Genomic DNA, 21,444 nt, shown 5'->3' with positions numbered 1-21,444 from the left:
TTTGGGCAATGTTTCAAAATATAGCTTCATGACAGTAGAGTATCATAACATGGATTTAAAAATGTAAAACTTATTGAAAGAAATTTTAGTATGCAGATAGGAGTTTCTTAAATATTTCATTTTAGGTTATCTCAAATAGAAGATATTTGAAAATTCTTAACATTAGACACACAATTTTCTTCAGTTGTTGGACAATATAAATTTGTTGAATGATCTGATGTCATAAGCGCCAGCTTGGGCTGCTATCTATTCTAAGTTCATAAGTTACCTTTTTGTGGGTGACTTCTGCTGTGGTCCAGCTACAGCAGGTTCGTACATTCCAGGGTAGGGGCTTGAGGATTAGAAACATTATGCAAGAGGAATAGAGATAAGAAAGAATCACAGAGACATAGGATAGTAACTGGAGGGCAACTTAGCAAGGATACTGAATGTATCCTTGCTACATTCACCCACGTTTATTTTCCATATACTCTTATACTCCAGTACAAAATGGGAGTGGGGGAGAAGGCATAAGACTGCTTTAACATGACATAAAGGACAATCAGAACAGTTACTTGCTTCAATACTTGAGACAGCAAGCCATTATTTCCTGAGTAAAGTATTTGATGTTTCAGGCAGGATTATGAAGTGAACACACTCTAGACTAAGTATCCTGTAGGCAGTCACTACCTATTTTAAAAGAAGAAGCAAAAGAGTATGCTTGAATTCTCCGACCTTTGGTCAGGGTGAAGTGGATCCACCTCTATGGGCCATCTTAATGTCCAAAACACTAAGTTACCCCACCCTAGGCCAGAATCTCTCATTTTGTAGCCACACCCGTTGCCAACGACTTTGAAAGAGCAAAAACAAGCTCAAACTCTCTGAACTTCAGACAAGGAGGTACAGGCTCGCATCTGTGAGTTTCCCGTCAATCTGAAACACGTATTTCCGAGTCTTTTTCTTTCTCTCCCACAGCTAAGTAATTGATCTCTAGTAGCTGGGCACTTCCGATCAGGTGAGCAATCAGTTCTTGCCTTCATTAGGTCTCATGCACTCTTGCCTTTGTTTCTTTCAAGAACTGAATATACTTCACTTGAAAAGTAGATTTTCCCGAAAGATGCAGCCCTCATGATCCGGAAAACAACTTTATTTTAATATACTGGAGAAATTTGCTGTTTTTAGAAAACTATCAAGAAGCTTTTCACATACTGCATTAGCTCAACAAGTAAGATCTAATTCTTTTTTTTTAATTTTATTGAATTTTATTGAGCTCTACATTTTTCTCTGCTCCCTTCCCTGCCTCTCCCCTCCCCTTCCACCTTCTCCCAAGGTCCCCATGCTCCCAATTTACTCAGTGGATTTTGTCTTTTTCTACTTTCCATGTAGATTAGAAGATCTAATTCTTTTAGGAGTGAACACCATGCACTATGCCATGCTCAGTCACTGGCCCAAGATAGCAAGAAGTCCTACAGGTAGGTCAAGATGCCCATTTTATTTATATGGACATTGAAGCCCTCCCAATTCATAGAAAGAGGGCCAGGGCCCTAGAGCAGCTCTTGGCACACAATGGCACTTTCACAATCATGTTTGGCTGACAAGGGACATTCCATTCAGGACTATTCTAATAGGAAAGGCATCTACAGAGAAAACTGGGAAGAGAGAAGCCACAGTACGAGCCACAGGCCAAATGCTTATGCCTCTTCTGTTTGCTGATAAGCACTTAAACTATTACCCTGCATAGAGACTTCCAAACTTCACAGGGAAATAACTTTTGGGTGCTCAGCAAACTGACCCAATTGCTCCAGAATGAGAGAGACACTGGAGAAAGTTTGAGTCTCAAAGAGGAAAGGAAAGGACTTACAGTTTCACTTTCCTGAGCGAGGTAACCCAGACCCAAAAAGATGAACATGGGATGTACTCACTCATAATTGGTTTCTAGCCATAAATAAAGGTCACGGAGTGTATACCTGGTGAACCTAAAGAAGCTAAATAAGAAGGTGAACCCAAGAAAAAACATATAGTCATCCTCTTGGCTAAGGGAAGTAGACAAAATTGCCGGGGAGAAAATTGGGATCTTGGGGGTGGGTGGGTTGGGGATAAGGGGGGACGGGGAGAGAAAAGTGAGAAGGGGAGGATTGGGGGAACTTGGGGAAACAGGAAGATTGGGATAAAGGAAGGTTGGATAGGGGAGCAGGGAAGCACATATCTTAGTTAAAGGAGCCACCTTAATGTTGGCAAGAGACTTGAACCTAGAGTGTCTCCCAGGAGCCCAAGGCGATGTCCCCAGTTAGTCCCTTGGGAAGCTGAGGATAGGGAACCTGAAATGACCCTATCCTATAGCAATACTGACGAATATCTTTCATATCACCATAGAACCTTCATCTGGTGATGGATGGAGATAGAGACAGAGACCCACACTGGAGCACTGGACTGAGCTCCCAAGGTCCCAATGAGAAGCAGATGGAGGGAGAACACGAGCAAGGATGTCAGGACCACTAGGGGTGCACCCACCCACTGAAACAGTGGGGCTGATCTATTGGGAGCTCACCAAGGCCAGCTGGACTGTGACTGAAAAAGCATGGGATAAAACCGGACTCTCTGATCATGGCGAACAATGAGGACTGATGAGAAGCCAAGGTCAATGGCAAGGGGTTTTGATCCTACTTCATGTTCAGGCTTGGTGGGAGCCTAGCCAGTTTGGATGTTCACCTTCCTAGACATGGACGGAGGGGGGAGGACCTTGGACTTTCCACAGGGCAGGGAACCCTGACTGCTCTTTGGATTGGAGAGGGAGGGGGAGAGGAGTGGGGGGAAGGGGAGGAGAGTGGGGGGAGGGGGAGAAGGATGGGGGAGGGGGAGGGAAATGGGAGGCTGGGAGGAGGCGGAAACTTTTTTTTTCCTATTCTCAATAAAAAAAAAAAGAAAAGGGAACGGAGCAGATAATAGTCAGAAAGACTCTCCAGCCATTTTGGTCACCACTGAGTTCTGTGTCACAAGAATGTGTTCAGAATGTGAAGGGTACAGGATTCACCCTTAATATAAAGACAAAAGCTAACAGTTCAGTGGAGAAGATACATGAACCAAATTTTAGTCTAAGTGATTTAAATCATGCATAGTCACAGCCACAAGCAGCATAGCCATCAGAAATGCTACTGGAGTCTTAATAGAGTCACAGGAAGGAACCAAATCATCATGAGAAGATGCTGACCATAAAGTAAAAAGTAAAAGACTAGTCTCTATCCCCAAAACCTATCTTCACGTGGACCTTTTAAAACTCAGCCCTGTTTGGAATTTTAGCAATTAGTAGAGCTTATCATTCAAAATATATACATATTTCTATAGCTTTAAAAGTACTAAACAGTCAACAGATGGGTAGATGTTGTGGTAGCCACTGAGGGGAAGATGGTGGGCTAGCCACTGACGGGAAGATGGTGGGCTAACCACTGAGAGGAAAATGTTGTGGTAGCCACTGAGGGGAAGATGGTGGGCTAGCCACTGAGGGGAAGATGGTTGGCTAGCCACTGAGAGGAAGATAGTGTGGTAGCCACTGAGGAAAAGATGGTGTGGTAGCCACTGAGGGGAAGACAGTGGGCTAGCCACTGAGGAAAAGATGTTGTGGTACCCACTGAGGGGAAGATGGTGTGGTCGCCACTGAGGGACAAGCTCATAGAACAAATGAATAACAACAACAACCACTCTCCTGTAAGGAACACAGCAAGCTGAAAGCCTCGGGAAAGCTGAAAGGCCCCAACTGGGTCACTGGCCCTCTTCAGGCAGTTGGCAACCCTACCCAACCACACTTTTTCTGGGCAGTCTCCACCCACAACTAATCATGGAGAAGACCATACTGCCTTTTCTAGCCACTGGCAGCTCCTCTGATGGGCAGTCTTCACTGCGGAGCACCACAGCTGGATATGCAGCTGCTCAGCTCTGCTGCTCCGTCTCCAGGCCTCACAGGGCCATGACACACAGAAAGCAGAAAGTGCTCCATCTATTTCCCTACTCCCTTTATCCTTCCATCAGGTTCACTTCTTGAACTCCTAATTCTCTCTCAGTATCTGCCTCTCTGACAGCCTGATTTGATCAAAACTCAGTAAATCATAGCCTTGACTATGAATGACATGAAATTCTCCTTTAGCATAACCATAAAAAAATCACAACTTTCCTACCTAGATGGAGCAAGCCCATATTGAAACTCTTTGTCACATGGCCAGAGAGGCTCCCACACCCTGTGTCCTCCAGCTCTATTCTGCTAAGGTTTCACTCCCAGTCTCCTTTGCCACCTGATGTCCTCACACTTTGGCTACTCTGATTTTCCAGTTTGGTGGGTAAAACTATAATCATCCTGCAGCAGTGACCCCTCACAGACAGCTCTCTCCCCATGCTCTGATTCACTCCTACCAAAATCTGAAGCCACACACACGCTTTCCGGCACATCCCTCCATGACATGATAGACCCCTTAAACCACAAGGCAATTTGTTAGGGTTCACTTATGTTCACGTAGATTTGCTGTTTAACAACAAAGAAAAAACATTTCTCTTTTCTTTGTATTTAAAAGTTAGACAGTCCCAGGGGAGGAGGCAGGACAAACTGGACTCCTTTATGTACTACTTTATATATAGCCTGCTGCTTGACTTGGTTGGGCAGCACACAGACAAAATGAACCAAATTACATTAAAAAAAATAGGGATCAAAATAAGTTATTGGGGATCATAAGTTGAAAAGAAAAAAGCTTATGTATTGGGTTCTTCCTAAGTGAGAAGGGCTAGCGCTTGCAATAGTCAAATCAAACTTCTCTAAAAGGAAGTTATTTGAAGGCCATTTTGGAGAATTAGAAAATGGGATGAGTGAGGTTAAGTGCTCTGTGCAGAACAAAATTCCAGCAGCTGGCGATCTGCACATCCATCCACCCGACCAGAAGCTGAGACCAGAAGCTGAACTGTTTCCACCGGCAGACCCAGAAGGAAGGGAGAGGGCAAGTGGCATCTGTAGCTCTGGAGACAGCGGCTCGAGTGACAAGAAACAGCCTGTGAAGTTTCTGATAAGAGGAGCCTGCATCCATCGCAGACACTTAGGAAAAGAAGCAACATTTAAGGTGGGTCTCAGAATATATCAAAAAGTCCTAGAAAAAGAAACAAAGAAACAACACAGGAAGGAAACGGGAGGGGGAGGGTCACTGCTTTCCGGCATCAGACAGGTCAGGGAAAGCAGTGTTTTCAGGAGACTTTGAAGGCCGCTCTAAGAGGCTGGAACACAGGTTGCTGAACGGCTTTGGAAGGAACAGAAGAGAAGCATAGGCAGTGGGCAAAGGGGGAAAGAGAGAAGGAAGAGAAAAGACAGTGAGAGGCAGCGTAGGGCATCCAGAAGGATCTAGAAAAGAGGACCAGAAGTTGTCATCACACATTAGCCAGGAAGAACTCTGAATGGCTGCACAGAAGGCTACAAATGAACTGGGAGGGGGTGGTAGGACAAGGATATTTGAAAAGAAAATAGCCACACTTGCCAATAACAAACTAACAAATCAGTAATGGACACCTCTGTCCACTCAGCTCCAGGTTCTGTCTCAATGTAGGACAGTGACAGCTGTGGCTATGGGAAAAGCACAGGATCTCCTTCCTGCTGGGGGCGACATCTTCAAGCAGTGGGAAGCTCTGAGTAGCGATGAGCTACACTACCACAGAGCTGCAGCTTTCAGTGCAGGGGCCTGACTCAAGGATGCAGAGCAGAGGGCATGAGCCCTGGAGTCAGACTCCATCAGTCCAGGAGCAGCCCCACCTCGTGGGCCCACCGCTGTCCTAGCTAAGTTACTTGGCTTCTTTGAACTTTGTTTTATCACCCAAGAAAAAAAGGACAGCATTTCCTTCAAAGTGATACTGTAATGACAAAATGATTTAAACACAGTAGTCTTAGACCAGCATCTAGTGCAGAGTAAGTACTTGGAAACACTATCTAACCAGAACACATGCCGCATTTCATAAATATGAACATTTACGGAGCAGATAAAGCAGATCTTTTATTGTCCTCATGAAAACATTAGTTTCTAGAGACCACTCCTGAGGGCTGTGGAAGATAACCATCTCATATGCATCTCCTCAGTGTTGGTGGCTCACGGGTCCATTCCCTCTACATAGGTATCCCTGTCTCTCCATATCAGCTTCCCTCTACGCCCGTCTTTCTCCATAGTCTCCCCTTCTTTAGGACACAAATCACACTGGAATAGGCCCTCCCTAATGGTGTTCTATTACTTTGACCCCTGTTTTCAAATGAGGTCTCACTCTCATGCATTAGGGATGGAACATCACCAGTTTTTGATGGAAGACATTTAATCCAAAGCAGTTCCTATTGTTTCTCTTTACAAACATACTGACAGAGTTATCTCTGGGGAAACAAAACAAAACAAAACAAAAAAAAAAAAAACATGCACAGGGCCGGTGAGATGGTTCAGTGAGTCAAGATACTTTCTATTAAACATGATGATCTGAATTTGATTCCCAAGACCCACATGATGGAAGAAGTGGGGAGAAAGGACTCCAAGTTTTCCTCTGACAAACACATGCATGTGTGAGACATGCTCCCCAAATAAATGAACAAATACATAAATGTAATAAAATTTTTAAAGAAAGAAAACACTCATAAATGTTATAAGAAATAGTGAAAGTCTTGGGTACAGTGGCTAGATCTCTCCCAACAGAAATTTAAGAAAATTAGAATTAAACATAACTAATATACTCCATTATACTAAAACTAGCTGTATGTGGCTAAAGATACACATTCCTTGAACACTACAAAATACATTCAATTTCTCATTGCTTAGTTATCAGTTATTTATTGAATGTTCAATATGCCCCATGCCTTGTGCCACCTGCTAGAAGTCTGTAAATGAAACACATTCCTAGCTTGCCATTTACAAGATTAGAAACTCAATACCATGTTGCAGATGTCTAGCTATAGACCTGTAGATTCTGAAACTTGTAAATCTGCTAGCCACATTCATTAGTATTGGGACCACATGGCTCACTGAGAAACTTGAAGAAAGAGAGACAGATTTGGGTTCACAGTTTCAGAGGGTTTGTTTCTATGATTGTGTCAGTAGAAGAGCAAGGTAGAGTATGCTGTTCACCTCATAACCAACAAGAAGTGAGAATAAACAAGGAACAGAACCAAGAATATAACTTCATGAACAAGCCTTATCTCTCTGTGTGATCTACTTTGTCCTGCTAACCCCCACCTAGAGTACCACCCTAAATGATATTCTAGCAGCACCATGAGGAGACCAGCTGCTCAAAACACAAGCCTGTTCCAATCATAATAATATTCAAACCATAACAATATCCAAACCATAATAATAGCTGCCTGATACTTTCAAAGACTTTTAAGTGAGAAAGGGAACCAAAAGAGACCATATAACCTACTCAATACTCAGAAGGGGAAATTGTACAAAAAGGAAAAGAATCTTACAGTGCAACTCCGATAAAGATGATCACATTTCCATGTTCCATGAACTTCAGAAAAAGCAAAAAAAAAAAAAAAAAAAAAAAAAAAATTGTATCTGACACCAAAGAATCATTATCAGTTTTGTTAAGAGTAGCAATGCCTTGATTATAATATGGTGAATGTGTTTTATTCTGTGATAAAACCATATAATTATTCTTAAATATCTCTGTAAAATGGTATAGAACCTATAATTTACTTTTAATATACTACTGTCAAAAATAAATAAAGCAAAATTTTAAAATGTTACTTTTAAAATCAACATGTATGTGAAGTTCTCTATTTGTCAGTATGCTTTAAATTTTTCACAATGAAGTTTAAAAATATGTACCTTCTTCATGATGAAATTTTATATTGAACACTTTCTCTGAGTCATAACATTGGAAACTATATTTTGTAAAATATTAATCTTAAGTATGGACATTCTAACTTTAAATCATTTTGTCTTTACTGTCAATATTTCCTACCCATCACTACTCTCCAAAATTAATAAGATGTTAACAGACCATAGAAAGAGTACCTTCAAATGTATATTTTTAATACAGCTCTAATATGATTTCAAAAGAGGCATTTTAGTATGCAATGGTGAGAATAATATTAAAGCGTAGGAACCTTAGTTAACTGGCTATGCATGTGATTACTTAAACGACTTAAAAATACTTCAGAAAATCAACTAGAGTTGAAATAACTAGTAGTGTTAACACATAAAGGTTAAATGTAAACTAAGTTTTGGGCTGATTTTGATTTCATTTGACAAATCAGACTAAAAGAATTCCAAAGTAGCTTTAAGAAAATCTAGAAATATAGCAAGAAAGCAATGTGACTAATATCTTAAGAAATAACATTTCCAGTCATGTCCTATACTCATGTGCTGGCATGCTGCCTCCCTGGGAGGGTCATTGTCTCTGACACAGTAGATAGCTCTGAACACAACACGTGTTGCACAACAGGCAAGGAGTCTCATAGGCTTCATAGGTTCCTCATACTTCTGGTACTATATCGGGCAACATCACCCCATCACCACTTGCCTCTTGCCTTGGCGGGTCAATCAAGTATTTCTTGAAATGTTATAAGGAGGAAATACAGACACGGGTGCTATGAGAAATAAAGAGAAGGAACAACAGATCTACTCATAATCCTCCCAGATCAGGAAGGAAAGTAGCACAACACAAGTAAGAGCTGAGTACTCCTGAGGGTAAAACAGTCTTGGCGTTAAAGAAATCCATGATCCTCATCCATCAAAATCAGCAGGGGCACCTCCACACATAAACGAATATACCAGGCACATGAAAAAAAGAATACACCCTTGATCAACAAAAGGTAGAAATGAAACTGCTTCACTGCTGTCAGTCAAGTTATTAACCCCCACTGTGGTACTGGAAGATAGAGCAGGATGGGATATTGCTCAAAATCACCATGCAGCATCACTTCAAGTAAGGCTAGTATGAGTAAACACAATAAAACTGGCACATTCTTTTTTAAACACTAGGTCAGCATGCATCTGTCTATGTTCTGAGGACCATATTGTTGTTCAGGCAACACTGTCCTGTATTCTACAACCAGTAACGTTTCATAAACATCTTTAAAACAGCTTAGGAAATTCACAGTGTTGACATCCAGAAAATACAGACTTTTAATCCTATTTTATAAGAACACAATAGAAGGCCCATGGCATAACAAAGTTCAGAACATGGGCTAAAACTTATTTAACGTCCTTTTTGAAGATGTCTCTTTTGTAAGTATACTTTCCCAACATAACTTATTTTAAAATAACTTGTAATTTAGGTGTTATAGACTTGAGAGATGGCTTAGAGGTTAAGAGCAGCTGCTGGCTGCTCTTCCAGAGGTCCTAAGTTCAATTCCCAGCAGCCATATGACGGCTCACAACCATCTGTAATGAGATCTGGTGCCTTCTTCTGGCATGCAAACATACATGCAGATAGAACACTATACACAAAAAATAATTTAGGTATTATTAACTAAATAAACATAAAAGAAAAATCATATTTCCTGTACTGAATACAATATTACCAGTGAAGCAGATATAATATTACCAAGTAAATAGGAAATACAACATAAGCAACTTCCAAAACTCTACAATTGAAAGAGACACCTCACTGCCTAGAAAGTGACCCTAAGTTCTTCTGTTATATTGGGGCACCCATCTTCAGCCTACAGACTCATAGGATCCAGTAGACTTTTCCATGAAGCAGGAAATTTGAAAGACTGTTTCACCTATATTGGTAGTTTGTCAGTCACTTTCTTCTGTGTCCTGGAGAATGTCTGGCAGACTCTTTCATGAAGCATGAACCCTGAAGGGCTGTCTCACCTTCTTTAGGCAAGTTCAACAGGCACTTTTCTGTGTCATTTATTTATTTATTTATTTGTTTGTTTGTGTGTTTGTTTGTTTGTTTGTTTGTTTATTTATTTTGGTTTTTTGAGACAGGGTTTCTCTGTAGCTTTGGTGCCGGTCCCGGAACTAGCTCTTGTAGACCAGGCTGGCCTCGAACTCACAGAGGCCTGCCTCGGCCTCCTGAGTGATGGGATTAAAGGCCTGCGCCACCACCGCCTGGCTCTGTGTCCATTTTATACAGCATATCACTAACCAGTCCAGACAAGAGCAGTTTCTTGCCCAAATGACTAGCCTTGTCACACTGAAGGCAAATTCCATAACAAGTTTCTTCAATGCCCATCAACCTCTCTGAAGTAATTGGTGCTGCCAGAACCAGACATGTCTCACTGTCAAGAAAATTCCAATTTCTTAAAACAGTGTAAATGCCATATTCTATAGGTCTTTGAAGTGTTGAAGTTTATATCTAACTAAAATATATCTCTATATATCTAGAAAATCTAATTAACATGACTACAAGTTTGACTATTATAAACGACTATCCATTAATCTGTAATTTTTAATTATACATTACATTTTAAAATGAGAATGTATAAAATAATACCTTATATAAGAGTATAAGTATACATACAACAAAACTGACCTTAAATTTGTATCACTAAACCAAAGTCCATGCCAATGTAAAGTATTCACTTCTATATCATATCCACTCCCTTTTTTTATAAAGCCTAGGAAAGCTTTTTTAAAAAGGCTTCTAGACCCACAGGAGCCAATTGGAGCCTCTTGGAAGTTGCATATTTTCTGATAGGCTCTGTTTGCTGGAGGCAAGCAAAGGCGTGGCTCCTTTAAATGAAGGTTCCTGACTCAGCTTTGGCTGCAAAAACCTCGTGGCTCTTTTAAGGGGCTCTGCCACCAAACACTTAAATGGTGTTCATGAGTAGCCAGCAGCATGCTTCTTGGTGGTGGCATGGACCTAAAAACCATAGAGTCGAGGTTCCACTAGTGCCTCTGCTGTGAAGCTAGATTCCCAAAAAGGAGTGGAGCCAATCCAGTCGCAGGGAAACTAAAGCTGCAGCTTTAATTCTAGTCATATCTCTTAGCAAATTTTAGACTCATGTGGTCAGAAAAAGATAAAGATATACAATAAAAAACAGATTCAGATGAAGAAAAGAGCTATAAACAGATTACAGTGTGTTTTAAAATATAAATATGCTTGGGAGAGAAAAGAAAAAGGATGGAGAAAGTTCTTTAAGAAAAAATATAGTTGAGTGTGGTGGTACGCACATTTAATCACAGCAGAAGGGAGGCAGAGGCAGGTGAATCTCTATGGGTTTGAGGTCTGGACATGGTGGTGCATGCCTTTAATCCCAGAACTTGGGAGGCAGAGGTAGGCAGATTTCTGTGAGTTTTAGGCCAGGCTGGTTTGCAAAGTGAGATCCAGGACAACCACAGAACACAGAGAAACTCTGTTTCAAAACAAAACAAAATAAAACAACAACAACAAACCCACAAAAAATTAAAAATAAAAACAAAGGAAATAGAGTTTTTAAAAGCTATATGAAAATGGAAAATGCATAGAGCATCGGGATATTATTATGTTGTCTTTGAATTGTTTGATGACCGAGGAAGGAGCAACAGTTGCTAAAAGATATTTGATTATAAATGCCATTGGATTAATCCAGCCTATATATTTTGAAAATGTCTTGATGTCAAAGTTTAAGTCAAAAGATACATTACTCTGGAGATGAGGTTTTGCTTTTGTTTCCACAGAAAATGAGAGTCTGTGGATTCATTCTGGGTTAAGTAAAATAAGGTTTGACTGAGGAAGATCCCCCCTGAAAAATCTCCAGTAGAAGCAGATGGCCCAGACAATCCAACATTTCAGAGCACCTCTGATGCAGTTTCTTCTGAGTTCTATCAAGAACAGCTTCAAGACTGCTGGCTGAGATGATCAAGCGTCACACACACAGTTGAGGAACTGACCATAATCCTAATTTTTCCCTGGGTCTCATAATATAGTCTGTGCACCCAATCATCAGGAAGTTGCCTAGAAAACACCACTCACATTCCCAAAAAATAATGGATTATGAATGCTTGCCTTTGTTTAGGGTGTTGGTTAGGAGTTGTTATAGATAATGGTCAGGAGAAAAGCTAAACAAAGAAGATTGGATTCAGAGTTCTTGTTTTGAAAGGAGAAAAGGGGAAAGTGCTGTGTGATGATGCTTTTGTAACCTGTGAAGATATGCCACTCACAGTGGTTTAATAAAACTCATTGGACAGTAGCCAGACAGGAAGTGTAAGTGAGGCAACCTGACTAGAAGAATTCTGGGAAGAAGAAAGGCAGAGAAGCAGTCACCAGCCAGACTCAGAGAAAGCAAGATGAAAATGCCTCACTGATGAAAGGTACCAAGCCACGAGGCTAATATAGAAAGGAATTATGGATTAATTTAAGTTTATAAGAGCTAGTTAGCCATAAAGCCTGAGCTAATAGGCCAATATTTATAATTAATATAAGCCTCTGTGTGTTTCTTTGGGACTGAATGGCGTGAGACTGGGCAAGACAGAAACTTCTGTCTATAACGTCAGGTCTCAACCAAATTAATTTAAAAATATACCAAAACTTCAGTAAGAATACCAAATATTTTTTTAATTTATCTATATAAATAAGCATAGCAAATATGACTAGAGTGACAGTGAGAAAAAAACATAATAAAAAGAAAATACATAAAGCAGGGTCAGAGGCAAGAAGGAAGCTGCAAGGGACAGGCAGATCACCTAATGCTGAAATGCAGAAGAAAGCTCAAGTAAACAATGCATCAATATTCATGGTACTGACCTCTCTCTCTCTTCTCTCTCTCTCTCTCTCTCAAACACACACACACACACACACACACTAGGATTCAAGAGAAGAAATTATGATAAAACATTTTGATGCCAACCAAGTGTTGCAGAAACATGAGAAACCTAAAACTTGCAAACAGTAAAGCTAGGCTCTTTGTCTTTTCATGCAGAAGAATAAATTCTAAATAAAAATCAAATTATGAAATGAAGTTCTTGTAAGCAAGTTCCCTGGTTATAAACAAAGTCTGCAATAAAGAAAACACTGGTACCCTTGTCCATATTATTTATGATCATCTGCATGGAAATAAAATGCCCAAAGTGCAACCTAAGTTCAGAAGACAGACTGGAAAGCCAGGCACAGTGGCTTATCCCTGTGACCCAGCGTTCTGGAACTGAAGGTAGGTGGATGAGGAACTCACAGTCAGCCTTGACTACATGAGCAAATTCAATGCTAGCCAGAACTATTTGAGATCCTCTCTAAAAACCCAAAAAGGTAAATTATAAGGAAATAAGACATGTAAGTTATGCAGCAGCATATAAAATCTCTTCCAAATGGAAAGAAAAGTCATGCCTGGGTGTATACCCCTGCTGCACACAATAATCGTGAAGTAAATAAGTGTTTGGAGGCTTTAAATGTATAACACAGGACTGTGCTCCTCGAAAGAGCCGCCAAGAGCCGAGCCCTACCAATACCCAGGAACATCCTAACTACAGCATGGAGTGAGCAACCATGGGAGACCACAGGCTCAGGCAGAAGCTGAAGGTTCAGACGACAGAAAACCACAGGCAGATGTTGCATCCTGAGGGAGACAGGAAGCTAAACCTCTTCCAGTCCTCAAAGAGTTGAAGATGTTCTACTTCTGACTAGTGAAGTGATGAACCCCACGGGGATATTTTATATGTACTCATTCTTTATGTTGGATTAATTTAGAGATAGATTTAAACTTTTAACTTATTAGTATGTTCTGTTGAGACTTTTCTCTTATTTAGAATTTTCAATACTTACAGAGAGGTCCATTAAGCACTTAAATTATACTTCTCTATATTTTTGAGTCTTACTGTTTTTTTTTTAACTTTAAATCTGTTGAGACATTAGATAACAGTTGCAAAATATGATAGTTCAAATTAACTTAAAGTAAATTTCAGTCATTTAGTTACTTTTGCCATATTTTTATAACTTATTTTATTTGGAGAAACTTTTGTATTTAATTTAGATAAATTTTGAGTAACTTGGGTAAACATAAGCAGCAAGTGCTTTGAGTTCCCATATAACCCTAGCCCCTGGAACATGCAGCTTTCACTTCAACTCTCCTCAGTAAGACTTTTGTTAATACAGATAAAGCAACAATGACAATAGCATCACCACGATGTCCAATAAAAGTGGGACTTGACAAAGAAATAACAATATATGTGCAGTGTTGGTGAATACAGGAGTTTCACTGCCCTAGAAACCATTAGGACTTTGACGGTTCATCCTCCTTGCTTTCAAACCTGGGCTACTAATAATTGCTTGAAACTGGTATTGTCCTGGCCACATCTCAAGAAATGCTATGATACTGGGTAGAAGATTTCTACCCCAACAGAAATCTCTTTTGGACATGTTTCTTTGCTCAAACTACAGGGAGAAGAAATGGAGCCCCATGCAGCCATCTTTCTGCACACATCCATCCCCTCTCCCTGGATGGCCGTGGTACTTTATCTGCATTTGCATAGAAACTCAGATTCCTGCTCAGACACTTCTTTAATGTGTGTCCATTAGCAAATGATTTAACCCTTCTGACTCTTGGTTTCTTCATCCTAATTACTCATTAATCTGGTGCAAGGATTAAATTAGGTAAGCAAGGCAAGACAAATTGAAACATTCATCATACTAAGCCCTCGTTTGTAAACTCTTGTGGGTTAAGAGTCTGTCTCTGCTAAATTTGACTACAATACTCCAAAGACGCTCACTGAAAGCAAATGTTAATGCTCTCTTTACCCGATCTGGATTTGTGTAACCCAACAATAGGTTTGCCGCTTTTATATCACCATGGACATATTCATTTTCATGTATATACTCCAGTATGTCCAGCTGTGAAAAGAAACAGAAAGATCAGTATCAATGTTTTACACTAGAGTAATGGTTTATTTACATGCATGGTAAAATAATGTATCTCACTATTATTGATTATCCTGAAGTATCATTTCTGGTTGCTCATCCCATAAAGGGTTGAATCAAATGATCCTCAAACATCAAATATTTGTACTTGAACCTCTGAGGGAGGGAGGGAAATCAAGACTTAACAATACTTATTCTTATGGCACTGAAAGCCCAGTGGTCAGACCAAAATGTACAAAGAGAAATGTGACATTTAATCTCAATTGTCAAATGGCAAAAAAAAAAGTCTAGAATCATGTGGGAGATGAGGCTCTGGGAATAGCTGTAGGGAATTATCTCGAGTAGACTAATTTTGAAGGGAACATTTAGCCACTGTGTGTGGCAGCATTCCCTGGGATGAAATTCTGAACTGTAGCAAATGAAGAAAGAGAGCTGGCACAGGCACGCATCACTCTTTCCTGACTATGGATGCAATGTGATCAGTTGCCCCAAGATTCTGTTGTTTGTGACTTCCCCAACAGGAGGGGTTATAACCTCAAATTATAAAACAATGTAAATATTTTCTCCTTTAATTTGCTTTTTCCAGGGTATTTTTATCACAGTAACAAGAAAAGCAATTTAGACTGGGAATAAATAGCTTAACAGTACAGGAAAATAGTCAAGACATCTATGAGTAAAAGAGTTCACTCATCAATCAATAGTTATGATTCAAATCTTGAAGACATCAGAACAAAATATTATATCTCTGATTATTATCCTGTGTAATAACAAACTCTTAGGCATCATTAAAACCCTAGAACCTTGCATGTTATACACACACACGGGGGGGGGGGAGATATATGAGAGAAGAGAGAGAAAGGAGAGAGAAAGAGAGAGAGAGAGAGGTGTTCCGTAAACACTTACTAGGAGAATGAATAGATGAAAAGATAATGGAGAAATTAATTATTTTCCACATCACGGCCTGACATGAGCTGTTTCAGTCTACTTATGATTGGGGTGGGAAAAGATCCAAACAAAACACAAACAAATAAGAAAAATATGTGGCTTGATCAACAAATGAATGCATTCAAGGTTATTTGTGACTACATTGCTTCATGGTTAGCAGTGTGTGTTGGGGGGAGGTGGGATCCATTGGTATAATCAATTGTTGCCACCCCCCTAAACATATAATCAAAATATTTTAGATCAAACCATACCATATTATGCAAGAGAAGCAGTCTATTTGGCCATAATTTGCAGTTGGAAATGCAACAGACAAAAGAAAGGTTATTTTATAGCTAACCTAAGCTTGGTCTGATATGCAAAACTAAGCTGTAAGGGAAAACTGAGTAATAGCAATGATCAAACACAGCATAGCCTGCCATCTGCAGAGCCCATGGTTAATAATTTCACCAAAATGCTTTCTACTCTCTATAACTGATATTGCTAGGAAATCATCTTTATTTTCTCAGAATTCTGTAAAAAGCACAACAAGAAAGTAATCTCAAGTTGAGGCATTTGACGTAAAGCATCTTAAACTCACCACCCTGATTCCAAGCTGCAGCACAGTGGACTTTTTGAAAACACCATTCGTGTCCGAGAGCTTTTGTAAATCTATTCCCAGTCTTTCCATCACCATGAATCTGTAACTGTAAGAGATATCAGAAAAGAGATCTTCCTGAAATAAAAATTCCGAGATTATCTCTTAACAAATTTTAAAGAACAACGCTTGCCACCTAACAACAAAGGATAATGAGTCCAAGCTGCTGGGGAAGGTGTGCAAAATGACCCACTATCCCACCATTGCTGCCACCCATTGGATACCACAACCTACAAGATCCACTGTGTTGCCCAAACCCACTGAACCCATCCTCCTCCCCCTGACCAGTCATGCTTCTGCAAGATCAACAGCCCCTAGAAGCACAAGTTCCACCTGTACCAATTGGAAGAAGAGGTCAGTGACTGGTATCCCAGATAAATTGTCCCAATTCCTAGGCCATAAAACCCAGGTCACATCTCGTGCCCACCCCCACCCATTTCAGTCCCAGTAGCAGGCAGGTCAACAGGCAAGAGTCCTGTAGGCATGATCCTCCACCACCACCGCTATCCACTGGACACTGTTACCTACAAGACCCACTCCTCCACCCAAACCTACCAAATCCATCATCTCCCCCCCCCCCACCAACCATCTGCCACAAGATCAGCAGGCCCTAGAGGCATAAGAACCACCTGAATTATCTGGACAAGCAGCCTTTAGAGACACAAGCATCACCTGCACCAATTGGAATAAAAGCAACCTCCTCTTGAAGAACCCTCTCTAGAAACATCAGCAGAACCTATAGGCGCAAGCACCACCCACACAAGTAGGAAGAACAGGCCCCATAGGCACAAGTAAAGTCCACACCAGCCAGAAAAACTGGATGATACACTGGATCTTGACACCCAGATACTCAGAAACCTTGCCTGAGACAACCCTCCTCCAACTGACAACCAGCCAATTACCAGAACCCTTGACCAATGAGGCCAAAAGACAATAATGGAAATAGACAACAAAGGAACAAAAGACCCAAACAACAAAGACATCACAAGAATAAACATCCACCTATAATTATCCCAAACCCAATGGGTAAATGGCAGTGTAAGAATACGTTCAAAATCATAAAAAGCAAAAAAAAAAAAAAAAAAAAAAATTGCATTACCAGAAACTAGTGGTTCTTCAACAGCAAGATCTGAACATCTCAACACAGATGAAGCAGAAGAAAGCAATCTTAAAAATAACTTTATGGAAATGATAGAAAACCTTAAAAAGTAAATGAAAAATAAAGACACAGAGGAAAAAGACAAATTAGAATAGGAAGAAATCAATAAATCCCCTAAAGAAAGCCAAGAAAGTTAAGAAAAAAATCAAAAAGGTAAAGGAAAGAGTTCAAAATTTGAAAATTGAAATAAGAGGCAATAAAGTAAACACAAACCAAGGGAATTCTAGAAATGGAAAAACTGGGTAAATGAACAAGAACTACAGATGCAAACATAATCAACAGAATATGAGATAGAAGAGAGAATCTCAGGCATTGAAGATACAACAGAGGAAATAAATTCATTTATCACAGAAACGTTTAAGTCTAACAAATTCTTAACACAAAACATCTAGAAAATCTCAGACACCATGAAAAGGCCAAATCTAAGAATAATAGAGATAGAGGGAGAAGACTACCAGCTCAAAAGCACAGAAAATATATTCAACAAAATCATAGAAGAAAACTCTCTAAACTCTCTAAAAAAGAACATGACTACTAAGATACAAGCAGTTTACAAAACACCAAATAAACTTGACCAAAAAAAAAAAAATCTCCTCGGCACATAATAAAACACTAAACATACAGAATAAAGAAAGAATATTAAGAGATGCAAAGGAAAAAGGCCAAGAAACATATAAAGGCAGACCTATCAGAATTACATCTGTCTTCTAAATGGAGACTCTGAAAGCCAGAAGGTCCTGGACAGACATTTTGTAGATACTAAGAGACCAGAGATGCCAGTCCAGACTACCATACCCAACAAAATTTTACTCGCTCTAGATGGAGGAAAAAAGATATTCCATGACAAAAACCAGATTTAAACAATACTTATCCACAAACTCAGCCCTAAAGAAAAAAACTAGAAGGAAAACAACAGCTCAAGGAAGTTAGCTGTTCCCATGAAAAATAGATAATCTCAAAAGTCTCAAAAGTATCTATCAAGTCAATAGATAATCTCAAAACAACAAATCCAAAATAAATAAATTAAATAAACACACACACACACAATACCACCAACAAGAAAAAAAACAAAACAGAAAGTAATAATCACTGGAATTAATATCTCTCAAAATCAATGAGCTCAATTTGCCTATAAAATGACATAGGCTAACAGAATGGATACAAAAATAGGATCCATCCTTCTGCTGCATACAAGAAACACATCTCATCCTCAAAGACAGACACTACTTCAAAGTAAAGAGTTGAGAAAAAATTTGCAACCAAAGAGACCAAAGAAGCAAACTATGTAGCTATACTAATATCTAACAAAATAGATTCAAACTAAAATTAATCAAAAGAGATAGAGGTCATTTCATATTCATCACAGGAAAAAATCCATCAAGATAAAGTGTCAATTCTGAACATTTATACCCCAAATACAAAGGTACCTACACTTGTAAAAGAAACATTACTAAAGTATAAATCACACACCAAACCCCACACACTAATAGTGGGAGACTTTCAACACCCCACTCTCACCAGTGGACAGGTCTGCCAGACAAAATGTTAACAGAAAAATGAGATGTTATGACTCAAATGGCCTTAACAGACATATATAGAACATTTCACCCAAAAAAACAAAAGAATATACCTTCTTCTCAGCACCTCATGGAATGTTCCCTAAAACTGCCTACATACTTGGTCACAAAGCAAATCTCAAAACATGCAAAAAAAATTGCAATAACCCTCTGTATTTTATAGAATCAGTGAGAAATCAACAATAACACAAATTACAGAAAGCCTACATGATGTGGGATGTCTTTCTGTATGCTGTGAATATATTTTATTATGGCTGGTTAATAAAGAAGCTGATTTAGCCAATACCCAGGCAAAATAGAGCCAGATGGAAAATCTAAGTGAAGATACAGGGAAAAAGTAGGTGAAGTCTGGGAGATGCCCATAGCCATTGGGTAAGCAAGGAGTGAGATAACCTCATGGCCATGGGACAATACACAGTAACAGGATTGGGTTAATTTAAGTTGTAAGAGATAGTTAATAATAAGTCTGAGCTAATAGGTCAAAAAGTTTGTAATTAATATTACAACGCAGAGTGGTTAATCAGGAACAGGCAGGTGGGAAAGAAAACTCCAGTTATACCTACAAACACATGAAAACTGAATAACTCTAAAATAAATCAAAACTGAGTCAAGGAAGAAATAAAGAAAGAAATTAAAGACTTCCTAAAATTTAATAAAAATGAATGCACAACATACCTGAAGTTATGGAACACTATGAAAATAGTACTAAGAGGAAGCCTACATAAAGAATTTGGAGAAATTTCACACTAGTGACTTAACAGTACACTTGAAAGCTCTAGAACACAAAGAAGCAAACTCACTCAAGAAGAGTAAATGACAAGAAAGCATCAACTCGAGAACTGAAATCAATAAAATATGAACAAAAAGAAAAATACAAAAAAAATCACTGAAACAAAAAGTTGGTTCTTTAAGAAAATCAACAAGATACATAAACCTTTATCCAAACTAACCAAAAGCAGAAAGATAGAATAACCAAATTAACAAAATCAAAAATGAAAAGGCAGACATAACAACAGACACTGAGGAAATCCATAGAATCATTAGGTCATACTTCAAAAACCTGTATTCAAAAAAATCAGAAAATCTAAAAGGAATGACAATTTTCTTGATAAGTACCAAATTCCAAAATTAAATAAAGACCAGATAAACAATTTAAATAGACTAAATCACTAAGGAAATAGAAGCATTCAAAAAGTTTCAGAACCAAAAAAGACCCAGGGTCAGATAATTTCAGTGCATAAATTCTACCATAATTTCAAAAAAGAGCTAATACCAATACTCTGCAAATTGTTCCACACCATAGAAAGAGAAGGAAACATTGCTAAACTCGTTTTATGTGGCTACAATTACCCTAATAGACAAACCACACAAAGATGCAACAAAGAAAGAGAATTACAGACCAATCTCCCTCATGAACATTGATGCAAAAATACTCAATAAAATACTGGCAAACTAAATCCAAGAACACATCAAAAAATCATTCACCATGACCATGATCATCATAGGCTTCATTCCAGAGATACAGGGATGGTTCAACATATAAAAATCTGTCAATGTAATCTACCATATAAACAAAATGAAAGAAAAAAATGATGATCTCATTAGATTCTGAAAAAGTCTTTGACAAAATTCAACACCCCTTCATGATAAAGATCTTTGAGAGATCAGGATAAAAGGAACATACTTAAACATAATAAAACCAATATACAGCAAACCAATAGTCAACATCAAATGGAGAGAAAGTCAAAGTGATTCCACCAAAATCAAGAACAAGACAAGGTTGTCTGTCCACTCTCTCCCTATCAATTCAGTATAGTACTCCAAGCTACAACTACAGCAATAAAACAACAAAAGGAAATCAAGTAGTTATAAATTGGAAAGGAAGAAGTCAAACTTTCACTATTTGCAGATAATATAACAGTATACATAAGTGACCCCAAAAATTCTACCAGGGACCTCCTATAACATAAATACCTTCAGTAATGTGGTAGAATATAAGATTAACTCAAAATGATCAGTAGCACTTCTATATACAAATGATAAATGGACCAAGAAAGAAATCAAAGAAGCAATACCCTTTACAATAATCACAAATAATATAAAATATCTTGGGATAACTGTTGATGGGAGCTGGTCCCTTGTTCATCACAGCTGCCTAGGTAGCTTACACCCGAAATAACCACACAGAAATTGTATTAATTAAATCACTGTCTGACCCATTATCTCTAGCCTCTTATTAGCTAACTCTCACATCTTGATTTAACCCATTTCTAATAATCTGTATATCACCATGAGGTCATGGCTTACTAGGAAAGATTCAACATGTCTGACCTGGTAGCTCCATGGGCGCTCTCTAACTCTACTTTCTT

The 21,444-nt window shown here is 38.9% G+C and overlaps 1 protein-coding gene across 5 annotated transcripts in view; it reads right to left on the bottom strand.

Annotated features, from left to right (window-relative positions):
* Positions 1–21,444, bottom strand: part of Vrk2 (VRK serine/threonine kinase 2) — a 142,409-nt gene that overhangs the window by 62,877 nt on the left and 58,088 nt on the right. For all 5 annotated transcript variants that reach the window (XM_050121695.1, XM_050121696.1, XM_050121697.1 and 2 more), the window contains 2 exons: positions 16,283–16,388; positions 14,641–14,733 (listed from right to left, as the gene is read on the bottom strand). In XM_050121695.1, the coding sequence (XP_049977652.1) occupies positions 14,641–14,733; positions 16,283–16,388 (199 nt within the window). The remainder of the gene's footprint in view (positions 1–14,640; positions 14,734–16,282; positions 16,389–21,444) is intronic.

This window comes from Alexandromys fortis, unplaced genomic scaffold (assembly GCF_014885135.2).
Source record: "Alexandromys fortis isolate MF-2015 unplaced genomic scaffold, M_Fortis_MF-2015_v1.1 scaffold_169, whole genome shotgun sequence".
Taxonomy (NCBI): Eukaryota; Metazoa; Chordata; class Mammalia; order Rodentia; family Cricetidae; genus Alexandromys; species Alexandromys fortis.
Note: the sequence above shows the minus strand (reverse complement) of the source record. Positions and strands in the feature narration are given on the sequence as shown.